This window comes from Cervus canadensis, chromosome 1 (genome assembly GCF_019320065.1).
Source record: "Cervus canadensis isolate Bull #8, Minnesota chromosome 1, ASM1932006v1, whole genome shotgun sequence".
NCBI lineage: Eukaryota > Metazoa > Chordata > Mammalia > Artiodactyla > Cervidae > Cervus > Cervus canadensis.
The window spans coordinates 70,745,587-70,762,903 of record NC_057386.1 but is presented as its reverse complement, the minus strand read 5'-3'; the positions used below and the strand labels follow the sequence as shown (position 1 = coordinate 70,762,903).

At 36.7% G+C, this 17,317-nt stretch overlaps 1 protein-coding gene across 4 annotated transcripts in view; it reads right to left on the bottom strand.

Annotated features, from left to right (window-relative positions):
- Nucleotides 1-17,317, bottom strand: part of SLC10A7 (solute carrier family 10 member 7) — a 288,285-nt gene that overhangs the window by 181,680 nt on the left and 89,288 nt on the right. For 3 of the 4 annotated variants that reach the window (XM_043485037.1, XM_043485028.1, XM_043485010.1), the window contains exon 5: nt 12,598-12,636. The exons of the other annotated variant lie outside the window; for it this stretch is intronic. In XM_043485037.1, the coding sequence (XP_043340972.1) occupies nt 12,598-12,636 (39 nt within the window). The remainder of the gene's footprint in view (nt 1-12,597; nt 12,637-17,317) is intronic. 4 annotated transcript variants of the gene reach the window in all.

Sequence of the window (17,317 nt, the reverse complement as noted above, 5' to 3'; positions counted from 1 at the left end):
AAAAAAAAAAAAAAAAAAAAAAAAAAAAAAAAAAAAAAAAAAAAAAAAGATACATCCCAAGAGCTAAATTCCATAAAAGAAAAGCTAGAGAACTTGCTGGAAGGGTCAGATAGCTTTTGAGAGATGGATAAGATACAGAAAGGATGAGAATAGTATAAGCAAAGAGGTGGGAGCCCCACATGTTAGAGAAGAGGGAGAAGAGTGAATCAATGGTTAATACAAGAATGAAAGAGGATGCCAGAGAGAGAAAGCGTGGGGTCCCACAGAGAGAACTCCGGAATGGCCGGCTGGGTGGTGGGCAGTTACGAGCCATGGAAGGCACTGAGGCATAGGGATGGCATGTGAAGGTAGTATGTAAGGACTGTGTATCTCACGGTGACACAGAGGATGGTGAGAAAGAAGATTAGCTGCATCGCCTTGGCTCCTGAGAATACCCAGAAGCACAATAATGTTAAACATTATCCCTAAGTGAATGGATAAAAAGAACACAAGCCTTCAAGTGAAAAGCTAGAAACACTTTAGAAAATAATTACTTGTAAGATTATTGCCTGAGTAGTAAAAAACACTAAACCACAAATACTGACCACTAAACCAAGCGCTGTTAGAGTAAAACTATAACCACAGTGGGCATCTTTAATTTAACTACACTACTTACTAGAAACATCACAGAAAAAACTACCCAGGAAAAGTAAACAAGTATGTGATTCTTGAAAATGAAGATGTATAAACTGTAAACTCAGAGTATGACCATCAGTGGACATGTAAAATATGAATCAATATTCATCTCATGAGTCTGGAGATCTGTGACATTTTGCCTTTAATTTCCAAGAGTCATGGTCTTATCATGAAGAGATCTTTTTCCCTGATGACTACAGCCTGTTCAATTGAAAAGTTAAAATCAAATTGATCAAGGTTTTTAAAATCATACATTTTATTTCTTTAAAGTCTTCTATTATTTAAAACTCTAAGAGAGCTAGTCACCTTACTCAACAATCCTCCAAGTAGAAACACTTTTGCTGTTAATGTGTCTGAATATTTGCAAATTAAATTGATAGAGATCAAAAGGATGTTTCTATAATTTTCAATCACTCTGCTATATACATCTCCAAATTATACCTCAAAAAATAATTTTATCTTAGGTAATTGTATTAATGTCATGGGTAATATCCTAATACAGAGAAATAATTTTTAACAGTCATGAATACTGATTTAATTATTTTCAGGGACAAGCATGTATGTCACTATGTAGATATGACAGTATCAGTACAAAGATGGACTTACAAGGGGAGAAAACAATGGTAGGGACAGTAACATCAGAAACTGACCTCTTTAACTGATGATATCTTAATCAGGTAAAATACTTTCAAACTGTTATCTGTATTTACTGAACCCTGAAACAACAAGCTTTACTTTTAAACATATATATGCATTTTGACTATAAAGCCAAAAATAAATATGAAAAATGTGAAATTTTATCTGACATTGTGATTAGGAAAGGGCTTTATAAGTATAAAGACTATGGGAAAATCCATAAAGAGAAAGGTGGACACATTTGACAGATATAAACTTAGACAGAACTTTAAACTTCTACAATCATATACAAAATAATGGATCCCAAATCATGTACAGCATCATATACGAACATTAGCTCAAAATGAATCGTAGACCTCAAATGTAAAAAGCAAAAGTTATAAAACATCCAGAAGAAAACATAGACAAAGAATTTTGTGATTCTGAGCTAAACAAGAATTTCTTAGAGAACACAAAAACCATGAGCCATAAAAGAAAAATAAATGGATTTAATTAAAATTTAAAACTTCTGCTCTTTGAAAGACAGTTAAGAAAATGAAACAAGACATAGGCTGAAAACACTGGCAAAATATCTATCTGATAAATGACTAAAGTTAAAAACATATTTAAAAATTCACAACCCAATTATAAGAAAACAACCCCATGAAAAATGGACAGGAGATTTGAACAGACACTCTCAAGAAGATACACAGATGGTAATGTGTGCATGCTAAGTCGCTTCAGTCATGTCCAACTCTGTTTGACCCCATGGACTGTAGCCCACCAGGCTCCTCTGTCCATGGGATTCTCCAGGCAAGAATACCAGAGTGGGTTGCCATGCCCTCCTCCAGGGGATCTTCCCGACCCAGGGATTGAACCCGCCTCTCTTATGTCTCCTGCACTGGCATGTGGGTTCTTTATCACTAGCGCTGCCTGGGAAGCCCCACAGATGGCAAACAAGCACATAAAAAATAATCCAACATCATTTGCCATTGCTGCTGCTGCTGCTGCTGTCGCTTCAGTTGTGTCTGACTCTGTGCGACCCCACAGATGGCAGCCCACCAGGCTCCCCTGTCCCTGGGATTCTCCAGGCAAGAACACTGGAGTGAGTTGCCATTTCATTCTCCACATTTGCCATTAGGGAAATACAATTTAAAGCTAAAATGATTTATCACTGCTGCTGCTCCTGCTGCTGAGTCGCTTCAGTCGTGTCCGACTCTGTGCGACCCCACAGACGGCAGCCCACCAGGCTCCCCCGTCCCTGGGGTTCTCCAGGCAAGAACACTGGAGTGCGTTGCCATTTCCTTCTCCAATGCATGAAAGTGAAACGTGAAAGTAAAGTCGCTCAGCTAAACACCTATAAAAAGTTAAAATGTTAGTCACTCAGTCATGTCCAATTTTTTGTGACCGCGTGGACTGTACCCACCAGGCTCTGTCCATGGAATTTTCCAAGCAAGAATACTGGAGAGGGTAGCCATTCCCTTCTCCAGGGGATCTTTCCGACCCAGGGATCGAACCCAGGTCTCCTGCACTGCAGGCAGATTCTTTACCATTGGCGCCACCAGAGAGGCCCATGCGTCTACGAGAATGGCTGATATAAAAAGTGCTGCCAGTACCAAGGACTGGCCAGCAAATAAAGCAACTAGATTCCCCAAGCATTCCTAGTAGAAATGTAAAATGGTATAACCACTTGGAAAATGATTTGGTGACTTCATATATTAAACACATGCAGTCATCCCTCAGTATCTGCAGGGAGCTGGTTCCAGAAACCCCATGGATGCTATAATCCACAGACACTTGAGTCCCTTGTATAAAATGATGTAGTACTTGCACGTAACCTATGTATATCCTCCCATATACTTTAATTCATCTCTGTCTCTCTCTCTCTAGTTGCTAAGGTGTGTCTGACTCTTGCGACCCCATGGACTGTAGCCCGCCAGGCTCCTCTGTCCATGGGCTTCTCCAGGCAAGAATACTGGAGTGGGTTGCCATTTCCTTCTCCAGGGGATTTTCCCGACCCAAGAATCCAACCCAGGTCTCCTGCATTGCAGGCAGATTATTTACCAACTGAGCTATGAGGGAAGCCCAATGCATCTCTAGATTACATAAAATCCTTGTTACAATGTAAATGTTATGTAAATAGTTGCTGATACAGCAAATTTGTTTTCCTTTTTGGAACTTTCTGGAATCTTTTTTTTTTTTTTCCCCTGAATATTTTTTATCTCATTTGGTTGAATTTTTGGATGTGGAAGGTGAGGATATTGAGGGCTAACTAAACTACAATTATAATAGTTTTTAAGAAGTTAGTTTTTAACACAATGTTCCCACAGAATAAGTTGTATATTGTAAGGTACTTTCCTAAGTCAGCTTCTGATACATTTACAAACTGAATCTAGAATCTGATATGCTACTTTTAAAAAACACCTACATTGGTAGATAACCAAACAAAATCCAGTATTCTTTAGAATTGCAATAAAAAAAAAGAGCTTTTTTTTAGTATTTGGAAGTGCTAATCTTCTATTTGAAGTTTTATAGTTAAAATAAGTGATCTTTAAACTCCATGGGGCCAAATTATCATTTAGGGGTGATTAAAAAGCAGGTTGCCTTGAGAAACACACTACGATGCCATTTAAATCCAGGAATTTTACACTTCTTGATGCCAAGACAGTGGACTTAGATCAATTTAGTTAGTTCTAAAACCTAGTCCAGAGCCTAGCACACAGTAGGAAGTCCACCACTTATTAATTTGCACTAATAAATAAGGTCACACAATGACATGCAGTGAATTGAGCTTTAAAAAAAGCTTGATTTCTTAATTCCAAATGACATTCTACCATTTCTAACAACACATTAATTTCTAAAAGTGCTAAATGCTTACTTGGGAACCTAGTCCATAATGGAGCTTAGATATGTAACTTTGCTGTCATCCTAAAGACCAGTAGTTAAAGAGAAGGTTCTTTTTGGTTGGTAGAATCCACAAGTTTAAACAGTTTATGCATCCTCAGATGTCCTCTGCTTCTTTGCCCATGTGCAGATTTGTTGTGGCAAGGCAGTGAGATCTGAGTCAAAGAGGTATATGAAGAATGGAAAATTATTACCTCATCCCCTCGCCCTGTCTTGGGACTTGATATTCTCACCTTAAGAATCTGTAATGCTGATGACGACAGGAAACTTAGATGTTTAACTCACCGCACTATCATCCACAGATTCCCCAGATATTAGCTTAATAACCAATAACTAAGTTAATCATGGTAAATTTTTAGCTTGGAGAAACAAAAGCAAAGAAATGAGAACTATCCACCACATTATCATCATTTAGTATTAATAGGTGGTGGGTATCTCTTACTAATGGCTATAGACTAAACAGTTCTGTAGTCGGGCTGAATTCAAATCAAGGATAGTCCTGCTTTTAACCAGCAATTAAGATCCTGTTTCTTAAGGGCCCTTTAGAAATCTTCTGTCCCTCCCCCACCCAATTTATATTTATTTATTTTACCTAAATCTATATAACAGCAAATACTTTTCCAGTTTGGAAATGGTGACATTTTAATAATTAATAAAAATAAAAATGAAAGTACATGGCATTTGTTAAAGGGTAATAAAATAACTTCAGTCAATTGGCTAGTTCTACACCAGTAGATTTCTTTAAATAGTAATGAAATCATTGCTTTAAAAAAAATCCATCATTATTAAAAAAAAAAAAAAGTTGCCTCAGCCTCCACCAAAATTAGATTTGTAAGTTGCTGGTCATTCCTATAATTAAATCTATGTCACAAATTTGCAAGAAAAATGGTCACTGCGACTAATGCATTTACTTGCTACACAAGTCCTGTCAGACTGCATAGAGCATTATACTGCTATAATGGAGTAGGTAAGGATTCTATACATTTTTATGAAGTAACAAAGACCATTTTTTATTTACAATGACTGTACTTCAGATAAAAGTTTGTTTGAGAAATGAATGCAAATACAGCTATCACAGGGTTTTCCTTACTCAAGCAATATAGCATACTTTTACCTCTATAGATAAGCTTGGCACACAGGCATACTGCTTTTCTAGACAAGTGTCAGGTAGAAAATACTATAATGAGAGAAACGTGAACATGGTCATGTTGCCAGAGTCCCTGATTCTGCTCATTTCCTCATCTGACCTCCCCAAATGGTTTTAAGTCGCCTCTTTGCTGAAATGATTGAGAAATGACCCTAGAGAGCAGTGCTTCCATGGTCTTAGAAAAGTGTTGCTCAAAGTGGAAGTCAAAGCAAGATGACTTAAGCAACGCACAGAGAATTAGTGATAAAACTTCCTTTATAAAAAATCTTTTTCAATCCTTCAGATTGCAGGAAGAGACAGTTCTTGGTTTGGTACTGATGCTAATTTTACTTCTTATCAGAAGCAGAACAGGCCATTGGACTCACAGTCTTGTGTAGACAGTAGAATACAAATTTCTAATAGCTGTTTTCCATTCCATTTAATTTCAGCTACCTTCTGTTCACAACAAGATTAGCTTTTATTTGCTGAGCGATGTAGATTCGGGCTTTAAAATAAATTTAAATTTTAAAAGTCAGTTTTATTTAATTGATAATACAAATAATATGTTGACATGTCAAGTCATAAGGGTGCCTGAAACTTGGAAAACATTGTCTTGAAAGCAATTCATGTCTTCCTTTTGTCTTAATTTATTGTTACTTACTATTCACATGTTTATGTTTTATTTATTTGCTCCAGTATCTAGAAAAGCTCCTTGAATCTAATTGGCTCTGAGTATATATGGGTTAATTTTATACGTTATTTTCCTATTTTGTGCCATACTGCTAATTGAACCAATGGTACTTTTTAAAGAGAAAGTAGTCTGGTCTCAGCAATCCAGCTTCATGGTGTCCATTTACTCAAGGAGGTAAACAAATGAAACATATAAAATGATGATGGATTTTGTTTTATAAAGGTAGAAACCAGCTTCCTATTGTCTAAATACAGTTCATAAGTTATTTAAAGCCCAGGATGGGTTATTTAAAGTTATTTAAAGCCCAGGATGGGTTTTATCAAGTCCTTAGGAATAAAATGATAAACTTGAAATAGCATCCTGTAAGGTAGTACTTACATCCAGTAGTCATGTATGGATGTGAGAGTTGGACCATAAAGAAAGCTGAGCACTTAAGTACTGATGCTTTTGAACTGTGGCGTTGGAGAAGACTCTTGAGAGTCCCTTGGACTGCAAGGAGACCAAACCAGTCAATCCTAAAGGAAATCAGTCCCGAACACTCATTGGAAGGTCTGATGCTGAGGCTGAAACTCCAATACTTTGGCCAACTGATGGGAAGAACTGATTCATTGGAAAAGACCCTGATGCTGGGAAAGATTGAAAGCAGGAAGAGAAGGGGCCAACAGAGGATGAGATGGTTGGATGGCATCACCAACTCAATGGACCTGAGTTTGAGCAAGCTCTGGGAGTTGGTGATGGACTGGGATGCCTGGCATGCTGCAGTCCACGGGGTCGCAAAGAGTTGGACATGACTGAGTGACTGAACTGAACTGAAGGTAGTACTGAATATTGCTCAAAAATTCAGTTGCTTGCATTATTCAGTATCATGCATTATAAACAAGTCATGAATTTTTGCGGAGAAACTAAGATCTAAACTGAATGACTCGGGTTGCTTAAGATTTTATAAAAAAAAAAAATTAAGGAAAAAAATCAGCCATAGTTTTCAGTATTGCACAAAATGAGTATTCCATAAACATAAACTAAGTTAAAAACCGACATTCTAGATTTAGGTGAAAGAAAAACCAAGTTAACAATTAAGTCTTGTATGGTACCACTCTTAACCTTCTTCATTAATATTTGAGGTTCTTGATCTGATTTTTAAAAAGCAGTGTTGCACAATAATCAATGAGTAACAAAGTTAATGTGCTTCCTCTCTAATCATTTGGTGTGTGGCTGAGCACATTTTTGTACAAGAAAGGAAAAATAAAGGGGATAAACATGTATCTCATGTTATTAAAACACAGTGTTTATGTTTGAGACTTTTCTTCTTTAGGCAACTATAATAATAGTATCAGTTAATTCTTAAAGTTTTCTACAAGGATGGGCAGTCATAGCCAATTAACCAAAGCAAAGAGGGAAGACAGAACAGTTGGCTAAGGGAAGAATATGTGCTGGTTAGTTCTTCAGCTCAAGGTACGCAGTTTCTTTTAACCCGTGGTCTAGCATAAAAAGAAATACAATTATTCGTCTTAGAATAGCTTCTGCTGGTTACAGCAACGGCTATTTCAAAGGAGAATTATGTAAAAGAAACCTATTTCCTGATATTTTATATGAGATTTAGAAAGTACATAGTGATTCTTAAAGATCTTTATTAGACTAGGTGTTATCAATTCACTTAATTTTGCTTAGGACTCTTTGCTGCCATTTCAGAACTCCTTACGTTCATGTTGCCATGAATTGCTATAATGTTGTATAACATACTTATTAGAAACTCAGTTTGGCATATTCACTTTGTTACTCACTACGGTTTACCTTTGGAGAAGGAAATGGCAACCCACTCCAGTATTCTTGCCTAGAGAATCCCGTGGACAGAGGAGCCTGGTGGGCTGCTGTCTATGGGGTCACACAGAGTCGGACACGACTGAAGCGACTTAGCATGATGCATGCATTGGAGAAAGAAATGGCAACCCACTCCAGTGTTCTTGCCTGGAGAATCCCAGGGACAGAAGAGCCTGGTGGGCTGCCGTCTATAGGGTCGCACAGAGTCGGACACGACTGAAGTGGCTTAGCAGCAGCAGCAGCAGCAGGGTTTCCCTTTAAGATTAGGAGCTCCCAAAAATAATAAAATAGACTGAGGGATCTAAAAAGAAAGACGTCTACTTTTTCCTTTTAAACTTTAACTTCTAATTCTTTAAGACATGGAAACACTGGAAGTAGCCTCCAAATCAAAAATGCTAACGGTTTAACAAATCATGTGATCTTTTTTTTTCAACACAGCTGACTCTTTCAAAGAAATGATTCTTTAACTGGAATTTTTCAAAAAGTTGCCAATATCTAAATCTATTTTTTTTCATCTTTCTTTTGATGAGGAAGTAATATATGAAATGGTTGGACTTGAAATACATGGCTTGACAAAGAAATATATTTACATATATACATATAAAATTTCATAACATTTTCATTATTCAGGGTGGTTAACTATCAAATTTTATTAAAGTCTCATCAAGAGGGAAATCTCAGTACACTTATTATGCTCCACAATTATTGTAAACCAAACAATTTAAATGAGGGGAGTAGATAATAACATTAACTTCTCAACTTAAAGCAATCCTCTGTGGCACAATTTTAAAATATTCTCTTGGTCTGAAATTTATGTAAATTGAATTCATCTATCATTAGTTATTACCAGCCTAGCTACATTTTAAAAACAAAGTTTTCTGTAACAATTAGTTCTTTAAAAACAGTGTTTTAATTAGACCTGGGACATTATTAGACTAGCTATAATAAACATGTATAGTAGTTTATTTGGTATATCTAGATGTCTGAAGGGCTTCCCTGATGGCTCAGTAGGTAAAGAATCTGCCTGCAATGCAGGAGACACAGGAGATGCCAGTTCAATCCCTGGGTTGGGAAAACGCCCTAGAGAAGGGAATGGCTGCCCTCTCCAGTATTCTTCCCTGGGAAATCCCATGGACAGAGAAGCCTCGTGGGCTACAGTCTAAAGGGTAGCAAAGAGTCAGACATGACGAGCTTCTAAGCATGTACACACAATATCTGATAATCAACAAGGATGCCCAAAGAGTTCCTTCTTCAAGAATTCATCTTATAAAAGCCATTCATTCAAAGTTTTAATGTAATCTGAAGGAAACAGCCTTCTCAAACTCTATGTTGCAAATACAAAAGAAATAGTCACTCAAAACTAGAGAATAATCACTGAATCAGTATTTCAGAATTATAGGACTTGGTCACAGATAACCTGTTTCTTCATTTTATGAATGTCCATGGTCATGCACCAACAATCCACGCTAGAACTTGGACAAAACCTAGACCAGTTATTTCTACTACATCATTCAAGCATTTTATATAGATTATCCCATTTAATCCTTACCTCAACTGTACAGTTTACCATTACCTCATTTTATACATAGGGAAGGTTTTGTGGTTAGAATAGTATTCAGTCAAGAAAGGATTTAAAATCCAGACCATCTGACTCAAGAATCCATGATACTATCTATCCATAATCCTAAATTTTAAGGATAGATGGATGTTTTTCATATGTAAGAAAATATTCTAAAAAACACTCTAACAAATTCCACCCTTTAGGAGTAACAAAATAAAACATGAAGGCCATAGTTTGGAATTTTCTTCCTCTGAAATAAATCCTTTTTCCAAGCCCAACTCAAGCACCAGCTTCTCCCTGAAGCCATCTCATATTATTCAATGGAGCTTAATCTCTTAATTGAAACACTTGACAAGTGTTGTACACTGCTCTTTCACAGAAAGGACTAGCTGTCTCTTGTATATTCTTTCTTCTGAGTTAAAGAAATCCAATTTATAGCCCTTATCAAATTGCCACATGTCCCAACCTCTCCAGTAGCTAGGTAGGACCATAAGGCTAAGTTCTACAATAAGATATTACTTCAAGTATGGTGTTGGAATTCTAGGAATGCTGTTTAAAGAAAGCAGACATAGGCTTGGGGAGAGCTCTTTCGTGCTTTCCCAAGGTAAGGCCCTTGCTATTCAGGCTGGAGCTCCAGCAGCTATCTTGGACCATGAGGCTATGTATCCTGGAAGAGAAAGCTCTTTCTGACCATGAAGCTCCCATACTACACTTGGACAGCTTCTTTCCAAATTTTACATAATAGAGAAACAAACTTTTATCTTGTCCAAGTCACTATCATCTTTTTTTCAGGTAAACAAGCTGAGTCTAACTAACTGATTGAAGTTCTAACTGATTTAGTTCAGACTTGCATATAGTTCATAAGGTTTGTTGTAACTATGAAAAGTCAAAGTGAAGTCACTCAGTCGTGTCCGACTCTTTGTGACCCCGTGGACTGTAGCCTACCACGCTCCCCCATCCATGGGATTTTCCAGGCAAGAATTCTGGAGTGGATTGCCATTTCCTTCTCCAGGGGATCTTCCCGACCCAGGGATCGAACCCCGGTCTCCCACATTGTAGGCAGACGCTTTACCGTCTGAGCCACCAGAGAAGAACAAAAAAGTGAAAATAGAATTATTTCTCTTATAATACTGGAACAAAACATCTCCAATCCTAACTTTTATTCTCAACCCTTCTGGTAAGTTTTAGCTTTGGAAAAGAAAAAGGACTGAGAGGAAAAAAATGGAATCACTTCTGCCTCTCTGCCACTGCTCACACCTTTTCCTCTCCTTTCTTCTTTACTAGCTAAGTCCTATCACATTTCAAGGTCCAACAGCAAAACTGTTTCTGTCCAACCTTTCAACCCAGAGTTCATATCTGATGATCATATATCATCTAGTAACATCTTTTGTTTGATTTCTTAGCTTTTTGTATTACTTCTTCTGTGTTACCACCATAGAAGAGTGGGATGATGTCATATTTTTTTGCAACTCTACAGTTATCAGAAAACCACCTGTGTGTGTAAGAGCTCAATGAATACTTTTGATTGACCCATTAATGTAAAAAGGTGAAGAGACGAAAAAGAGCAAAAGACTAAGGGGTGAGAATGCATGACTTTTTAAAAATGAAAGAGCATAACAGAAATCCCAAAGAATCCCTAGAACAATCTTGACTTCACTGGATTTTATGAAAGAATTAGACCTGGTAGAACAAATATCATGATATATTTATTGTTCATACAGTCAATGCACAGCTCAGACTGTCCTTAGTGAGCTTGTCCTCCAACTGCGAGACTGTATTTTGCTTTAGTTACTCGGACAATTGCCTCAAAGTTATTTTCTCACTTACACTAGGCATTTGAAAGAGTAAGAGATCCAGCTTAAGAAACCATGTTTTGATAGTGGATATATATGAATCTAACCATATTAAAAAAAAAACTGGCTTCCAACAAGGACATATCTTACAGACAGTATGTTATCAATTGTGACAACATTCAGAAAATAATACTTGGATACGTGAAATAATGACCACAAAATATTACTGAGTCTAAAATAAGAGGCTCCAAAGATCATTTTCATTAAGTAGACTCTATTATCTCTCTTCTAAAACCCAATAATAAGAATACACCATGGAGAATAACATTACTACTTCTTTAAAAATAAGATAGAATCTAAGCATATATTTTGCAGGTCCATCACTAAAAGCTCTGTAACATTGGGACATTACAAGTTACACAGCACTGTGCAGAATTAACACCATGTAACAATATGTTTTAAACTTCAACACTACATTTAAAAACATAAAATAACAAGTGACATAAAGAACATTTTAAACAGAGGTAATTGATATTTTGCTTAGACTCATGAACTAGTTTATATACCTCACTGATTTCACGCTCAATTCTTTGTAAATCACTGCACCACATACCTATTAATGAGCTGTATATCTAAAAAGACAATATTCTAATTTGTTTTCATGAATTTTGAGCAAAGTTTTAGGGAGGGTATAAATAAAACCCTCAACTGACAGAAAACTCAGGTTCTTTCTCAGTCTTCCATTACACAAACAAAATCTTTGTTATATCATCTGCTTCAGAGATAATGATTTAAAAATGCTACAATAGAGTTGTCCTTATAATTACAATATTTCTACTTATGAAAAATGAACTATTTTAATCTTTTTATATACAATTTATAGTTCACATGTCAAAAATACTGTATTTTCTTGCAAATTATTCATTAGTTATTTCCTCATTTCAAATAACATAGATTTCTCAGAAGTATCTAAGACAGTAGCTTCTTTGACAGTGAAATGTACAAAATAAATGACATGTCCACAAGTAAATTAGCATTCCCTTTCTGACCAGCTGGATCATGTTTCCTTTTCAAAATCCTCAGTTCCACTGATACAAAATAATAATAATCTAAAAGACCTCATTAAATGATCAATATATTGACAAAACCTCTATAAGGAGACACATAGTGTTTTAATTGATTCCTTGAATCCATTAAATGGAATATTAAACCCAAGACTCCAAATTATATTGTAAGAGAACATTTCTTTTATTTATTAACTAATTTTCTTTACAGTGGAGAATGATACATGACAGGATTCAAAAACTTTTATATTTAACCAAATAATAAAAAAAAATGTCCAATTTTCACTAAACCTTTCATACAAACATCACAATAAAAGTTATAAAAGACAAATTAAATCATGTTTACTTACCAAAAAACTTCCAAAGGCTGAATTAAATATTGCAGCTGCCTATAGAGAAAATAAATGGGGGAAAAACTCACTGAAAGTAAATAGGAAAAGGAAAAGCAAAAACTATCATTCTCCCACCCCCTCAATATTCAAAACCTTAAAACACTGACTCCGTAAAGCAAAGTTAGTCACTGCTTACAATAATTGCCAATGGCTTGTCGTTTACTGAGATGGATGAACTACAGCTTAGGAATTCATAAATAATGGGTCTCAAAAGCAAGCAAAAAAGGCTTGCCATGAGATGCTTTGAACCTATATGACAGTACTAAAGAACCATCACACACACACACACACACACACAAAACCATCACCAATAGCAAATCAAAGCCTTATTGTTATTGATTTTGCTACTTTAGACTTAAAACAGTCACAGGTTGATTTATTCACCCAAAAAAAGAAAGAAAGAAAAAAAGAAGAAGCAAAAGCAAAGAAAGGAAGGAAGAAAGAAAAGAAAGAAAGAAAATTCAAATTATTGGGAAAAGGAATACCAGAATTGTAAAGCAAACAAACATGAACTACTCTTCATCAGAAAGCATAAGTTCTATGAGCTACACTCACAAAGTGAGATCTGCAGTTCTCATACAACACACATTAGAAATGTGAACAGTTGTTAAGCCCATGGAAGTTATTGCTACACCATTAATTCTAAAGTAGAAACAAGAAAGAAAAAGTTCCATTTGGTGTTCAAAATTTGAAGAAGAAATATTTGACTTTCTGCTTACCTACATATCCCGGGAATACATAGTAGATACACTAAAGTTCTTAGCTTTAAATAAATCACTATATTCCATGAAGCTATACCTGAATTCTGAAAGCTTCTCACGTGACTCCAAAAAGAAAAAAACTCATATAATATCCAATTTGATGGGGGAAGAAAGGAGAGAAAGAAAAAATAAGAAAAGCCAGAAGGAGGGGGTAGAGAAAGTCCATTGACATCTCCTGTAGATCCAGAGCAGAATTAAATTAAATTAATCATCACGGACATTAGCAGCCACACTGTAGTAAGAAGAGGATGTCAGTTTAGCCAAGTTTGAATAAGGTCCAAAGCCAAGCTAAGAGATGTAGCTGAAAATGCCTTCTGCTCCATAAGAGAATGCAATGAGAGTGCATGGGTAATGAGATCCTTGGCTCCAGAGAGCTTAACGCTCCTATTCAAGCTCATAATTAATTCAAAGCTTTGATAATTTCATTAGATTTCTCCTTTGCTGGCCTTATCAATAAAAGATGGCACTGGACCACTGCTCCTCTGTGGCATCAACACAGGCACAGCTACAGACCAGGGAAACCTCTGCTCCCTGGCAGGGACACTGGCATATGGTCTTCTGTGTTATACAGGGAGCAGAGGAAAAAAAAGATTCGGCTAAATAAAACATCACAGATGACAAACGTAAACTATAGTAACATATTTAATGCAGCTTCCTGGAATCCCACTATGGATGATTCAGGAAAAAGTTTTATGTGTGGAGAAAAATAAGTGAAAGTGAATAAACAAATGAGTTGTGGGGAGATCAATAGGGAACTCTGCCTTCCTTTCTTAAAAAATGCATCTTTCCCACAATGTTTATTTCTAGACTCTATCTTATGCTTAGAACCAATTTCTATTTTTAGCAAATGAATGAGGTATTCTCATTTGGATTCCTCTTCTTTCAAATTTTTTCTTTTTGGTGTCTTTTGCCAATATTATACTAGGATCACTAATGGTTTTTCTCCAGCTTTACAAAAAACACATGGAACATCAGAAGGAAAAAGACTCAGAAGTCAAAGTAAAATAAGTATCAACTATGACTCATCAGATCATACTGATGAGTCATACTACCACTTCATCCTGTTCTTTTAACCCAAACCCAAGCAATATATTTTACGTGGACTGACTATATTCCTACGTTTTATAAAACGATGGTGATGACAGTGATGAGATATCTTAGGTATCCAAAGATGCTGCAGGCCATCTTCTTCTTAGCTGTTTTCCTGACAGTGATGATGGATTTGAAATCATTCACCATGCAGCGGGCTCTGATAACCATTGGTGATACAGCTGACTAAGGTTTCAGGTAAATAGAGAGCTTTTAATTGATATATAAAGACATGCATATCCCTTAACTTAAAGGGGAATTCCCAGTTCCTCAGCATGAAGTGCAAAGCCCTCCATGACCATGTCTCCATCCATCTCATTAATGCTTCAAAATTTATATTGTGACAGCACCAAACCACCTCTGATTCCCTGCACTCATGCTGTTTCTTACCTCTTTGCTCTTTGGCCTGGAATGCCTTTCTGCCTTCCTCGACCCAGGGAACTCCCATTTATCTTAGTGACTCAGCTTAGGCACTGTCACTCCAAGAAGCTTCCAACACACATAACATCCACACTTCTAGGTGGCCTGAGTGTCCCCATGCTTGCTGCCACAGCATCCTACAATTCAACTCAGTTCTGACACAATCTTCCTGGAAATAGCATCAGATTCCCCAGACTAAGGATTTAGGACCGTAAGACTGTCCTCATTTCAGAAATCAATCAAAAGTCAAGGCTGTCACCTGTGCTTCTGACCAACTGGTTTTAAATCAGAGCTTTCCATGACCAGTCCAGTCTAGTTTTGCAGCTCACAAAACTCAGGAAACCAACTTACTCACTACATTACTGCTTTATATTATATTATAGAATTATTTTAGATCATAAAAGACCATAACTCAGGAACAGCCAGAGTGCAAGGTATGGGGACAGGGAGCTGCCATGCCCTCTGATCACACTCCTCTCTCTTCACGTCCCGTGCTCACCAACTCAGAAGCTCTCAGAACCCATCCTTTAGTTTTCTATGGAGGCTCCATTACAAAGCATGATTGATTTAAACACTGGCCTTGGTGACTGAACCAAATAGTTCAATGAACCGATTCATCAGTGACTGAATCGACTGGCGAGTTCAATGACTGAACTCCAGCCCCACTCCCCACCCCAAGAGGTCCAACCTTCTCATCTCTGATCCTCTGGCAACCAGTCTCAGGTTAACGAGGGGTTTTCCAGAAGTCTCCTAGTTAGCATAACAAAAGAAACCTTTCCAACTCTCTTCACTTAAGAAATCCAAGCATTTTAGGAGCTCTGTGCCAGGAACATGTATTATGTATTTCTTATTATAATCATGAGGTGAAGTCGCTCAGTCGTGTCTGGACTCTTTGCGACCCCCATGGACTGTAGCCCACCAGGCTCCTCCATCCATGGAATTTTCTGGGCAAGAATACTGGAGTGGGTTGCCATTTCCCTCTTCAAGGAATCTTCCCAACCCAGGGATTGAACTCTGGTCTCCCCCATTGCAGGCAGACTCTTTACCATCTGAGCCACAAGGGAATCCCTAATTGTAATCATACCACATTCCTATTGTGTAAATGTATAGGTACACACACACACACACACACACACACACACATACACAGATAAGAGTAAAAAACACTTTTTTCTACAGGGATTACAAAAACCCTTCTTAACTATTGTTAAATTGGAGGGCAATTGGGTGGGGGTCATTTTTTTCATTTTGTTCTGTCCCCCTCCCCTTTTTTTTTCATCATTTTAAATTTCTATTTCTGAGCAAGAAGATGCTGAGCCATTTACTGTTTGCATTTAAAATCTCTTTGTGTTAAAAAAAATGTAATACATGTTTTATTTTTAAATAAGATTTCAATCTCTAGTTTGCACAAGAATGATATCTCTGCTGCCTGACACGCTGGAGGCTGAGAACTCTCTAGAACACAAGTCACTGTGCTGGGTGTATGAGAAGCCACAGGATGGACAGAAGCCATCTTCTACATGTATCTGCAGCATGTAAATGCTTGGTTTTGAAAATAAACCAAAAATGCGCTTTTATTTTTATATTAAAACAAACATGGCTACGTACGAATTTCATGTCCTAAGATCAAACATGAGCCACCAAAGACAATTTGTTCTGAAAGGAGGATCCTCCAGGATATTAGGATATGAGTTTTCTAGAAGCCATACTGGAGAGGGTCTGCTTATTTTTAAACAGAGGATTTCATTTATTATCTCATTTGCTAAAATCAACTTAATTACTCATTCCTCCTCTAGAATGTTTCATCACAAGAAGAATTTTGCCTAATACATACAAGATTGTCTCATCACTGCCTAGAACAGCATCTGACTTGTAGTAAATCCAATAAATACTACTGAATCAAAGAATGAATGAATAATTCTTATGTCAACTAAATGCCCTGAACAGTAACATTTTCAATATTAATTCAGCAACCCCATGTGCCAAGTATATGCCTTGATGTAATCATGTTTGATGGATAATTTGACCAATGCTAAATTAAAAAGGTCGAATTGAGGTGGGTTTTTTTTAGGTGGTTTTTTAATACTGAGTAGATTGACTTCCTTTATATTACACATTTTTAGATAATATATTGCTTTTAGTATCATATTTACTTGCTATATGGTATTTTACTAATGTTTAATATATATTATTTCATGTCTTTATTAAATTATTTTGGAAAATTGAGCAAGTTTAATAACAAATTAATTTCTTCATAACGTACTTGGAATTATTTAAAATAAAAAGGTAAATTAAAAAGGGGGGGAACTTCCCTGGTGGAAGTGGATAGGATTGAGCCTGCCAATGCATGGGACATGGGTTCGATCCCTGGCCCAGGAAGATTCCACATGCTTTAGAGCAACTAAGCC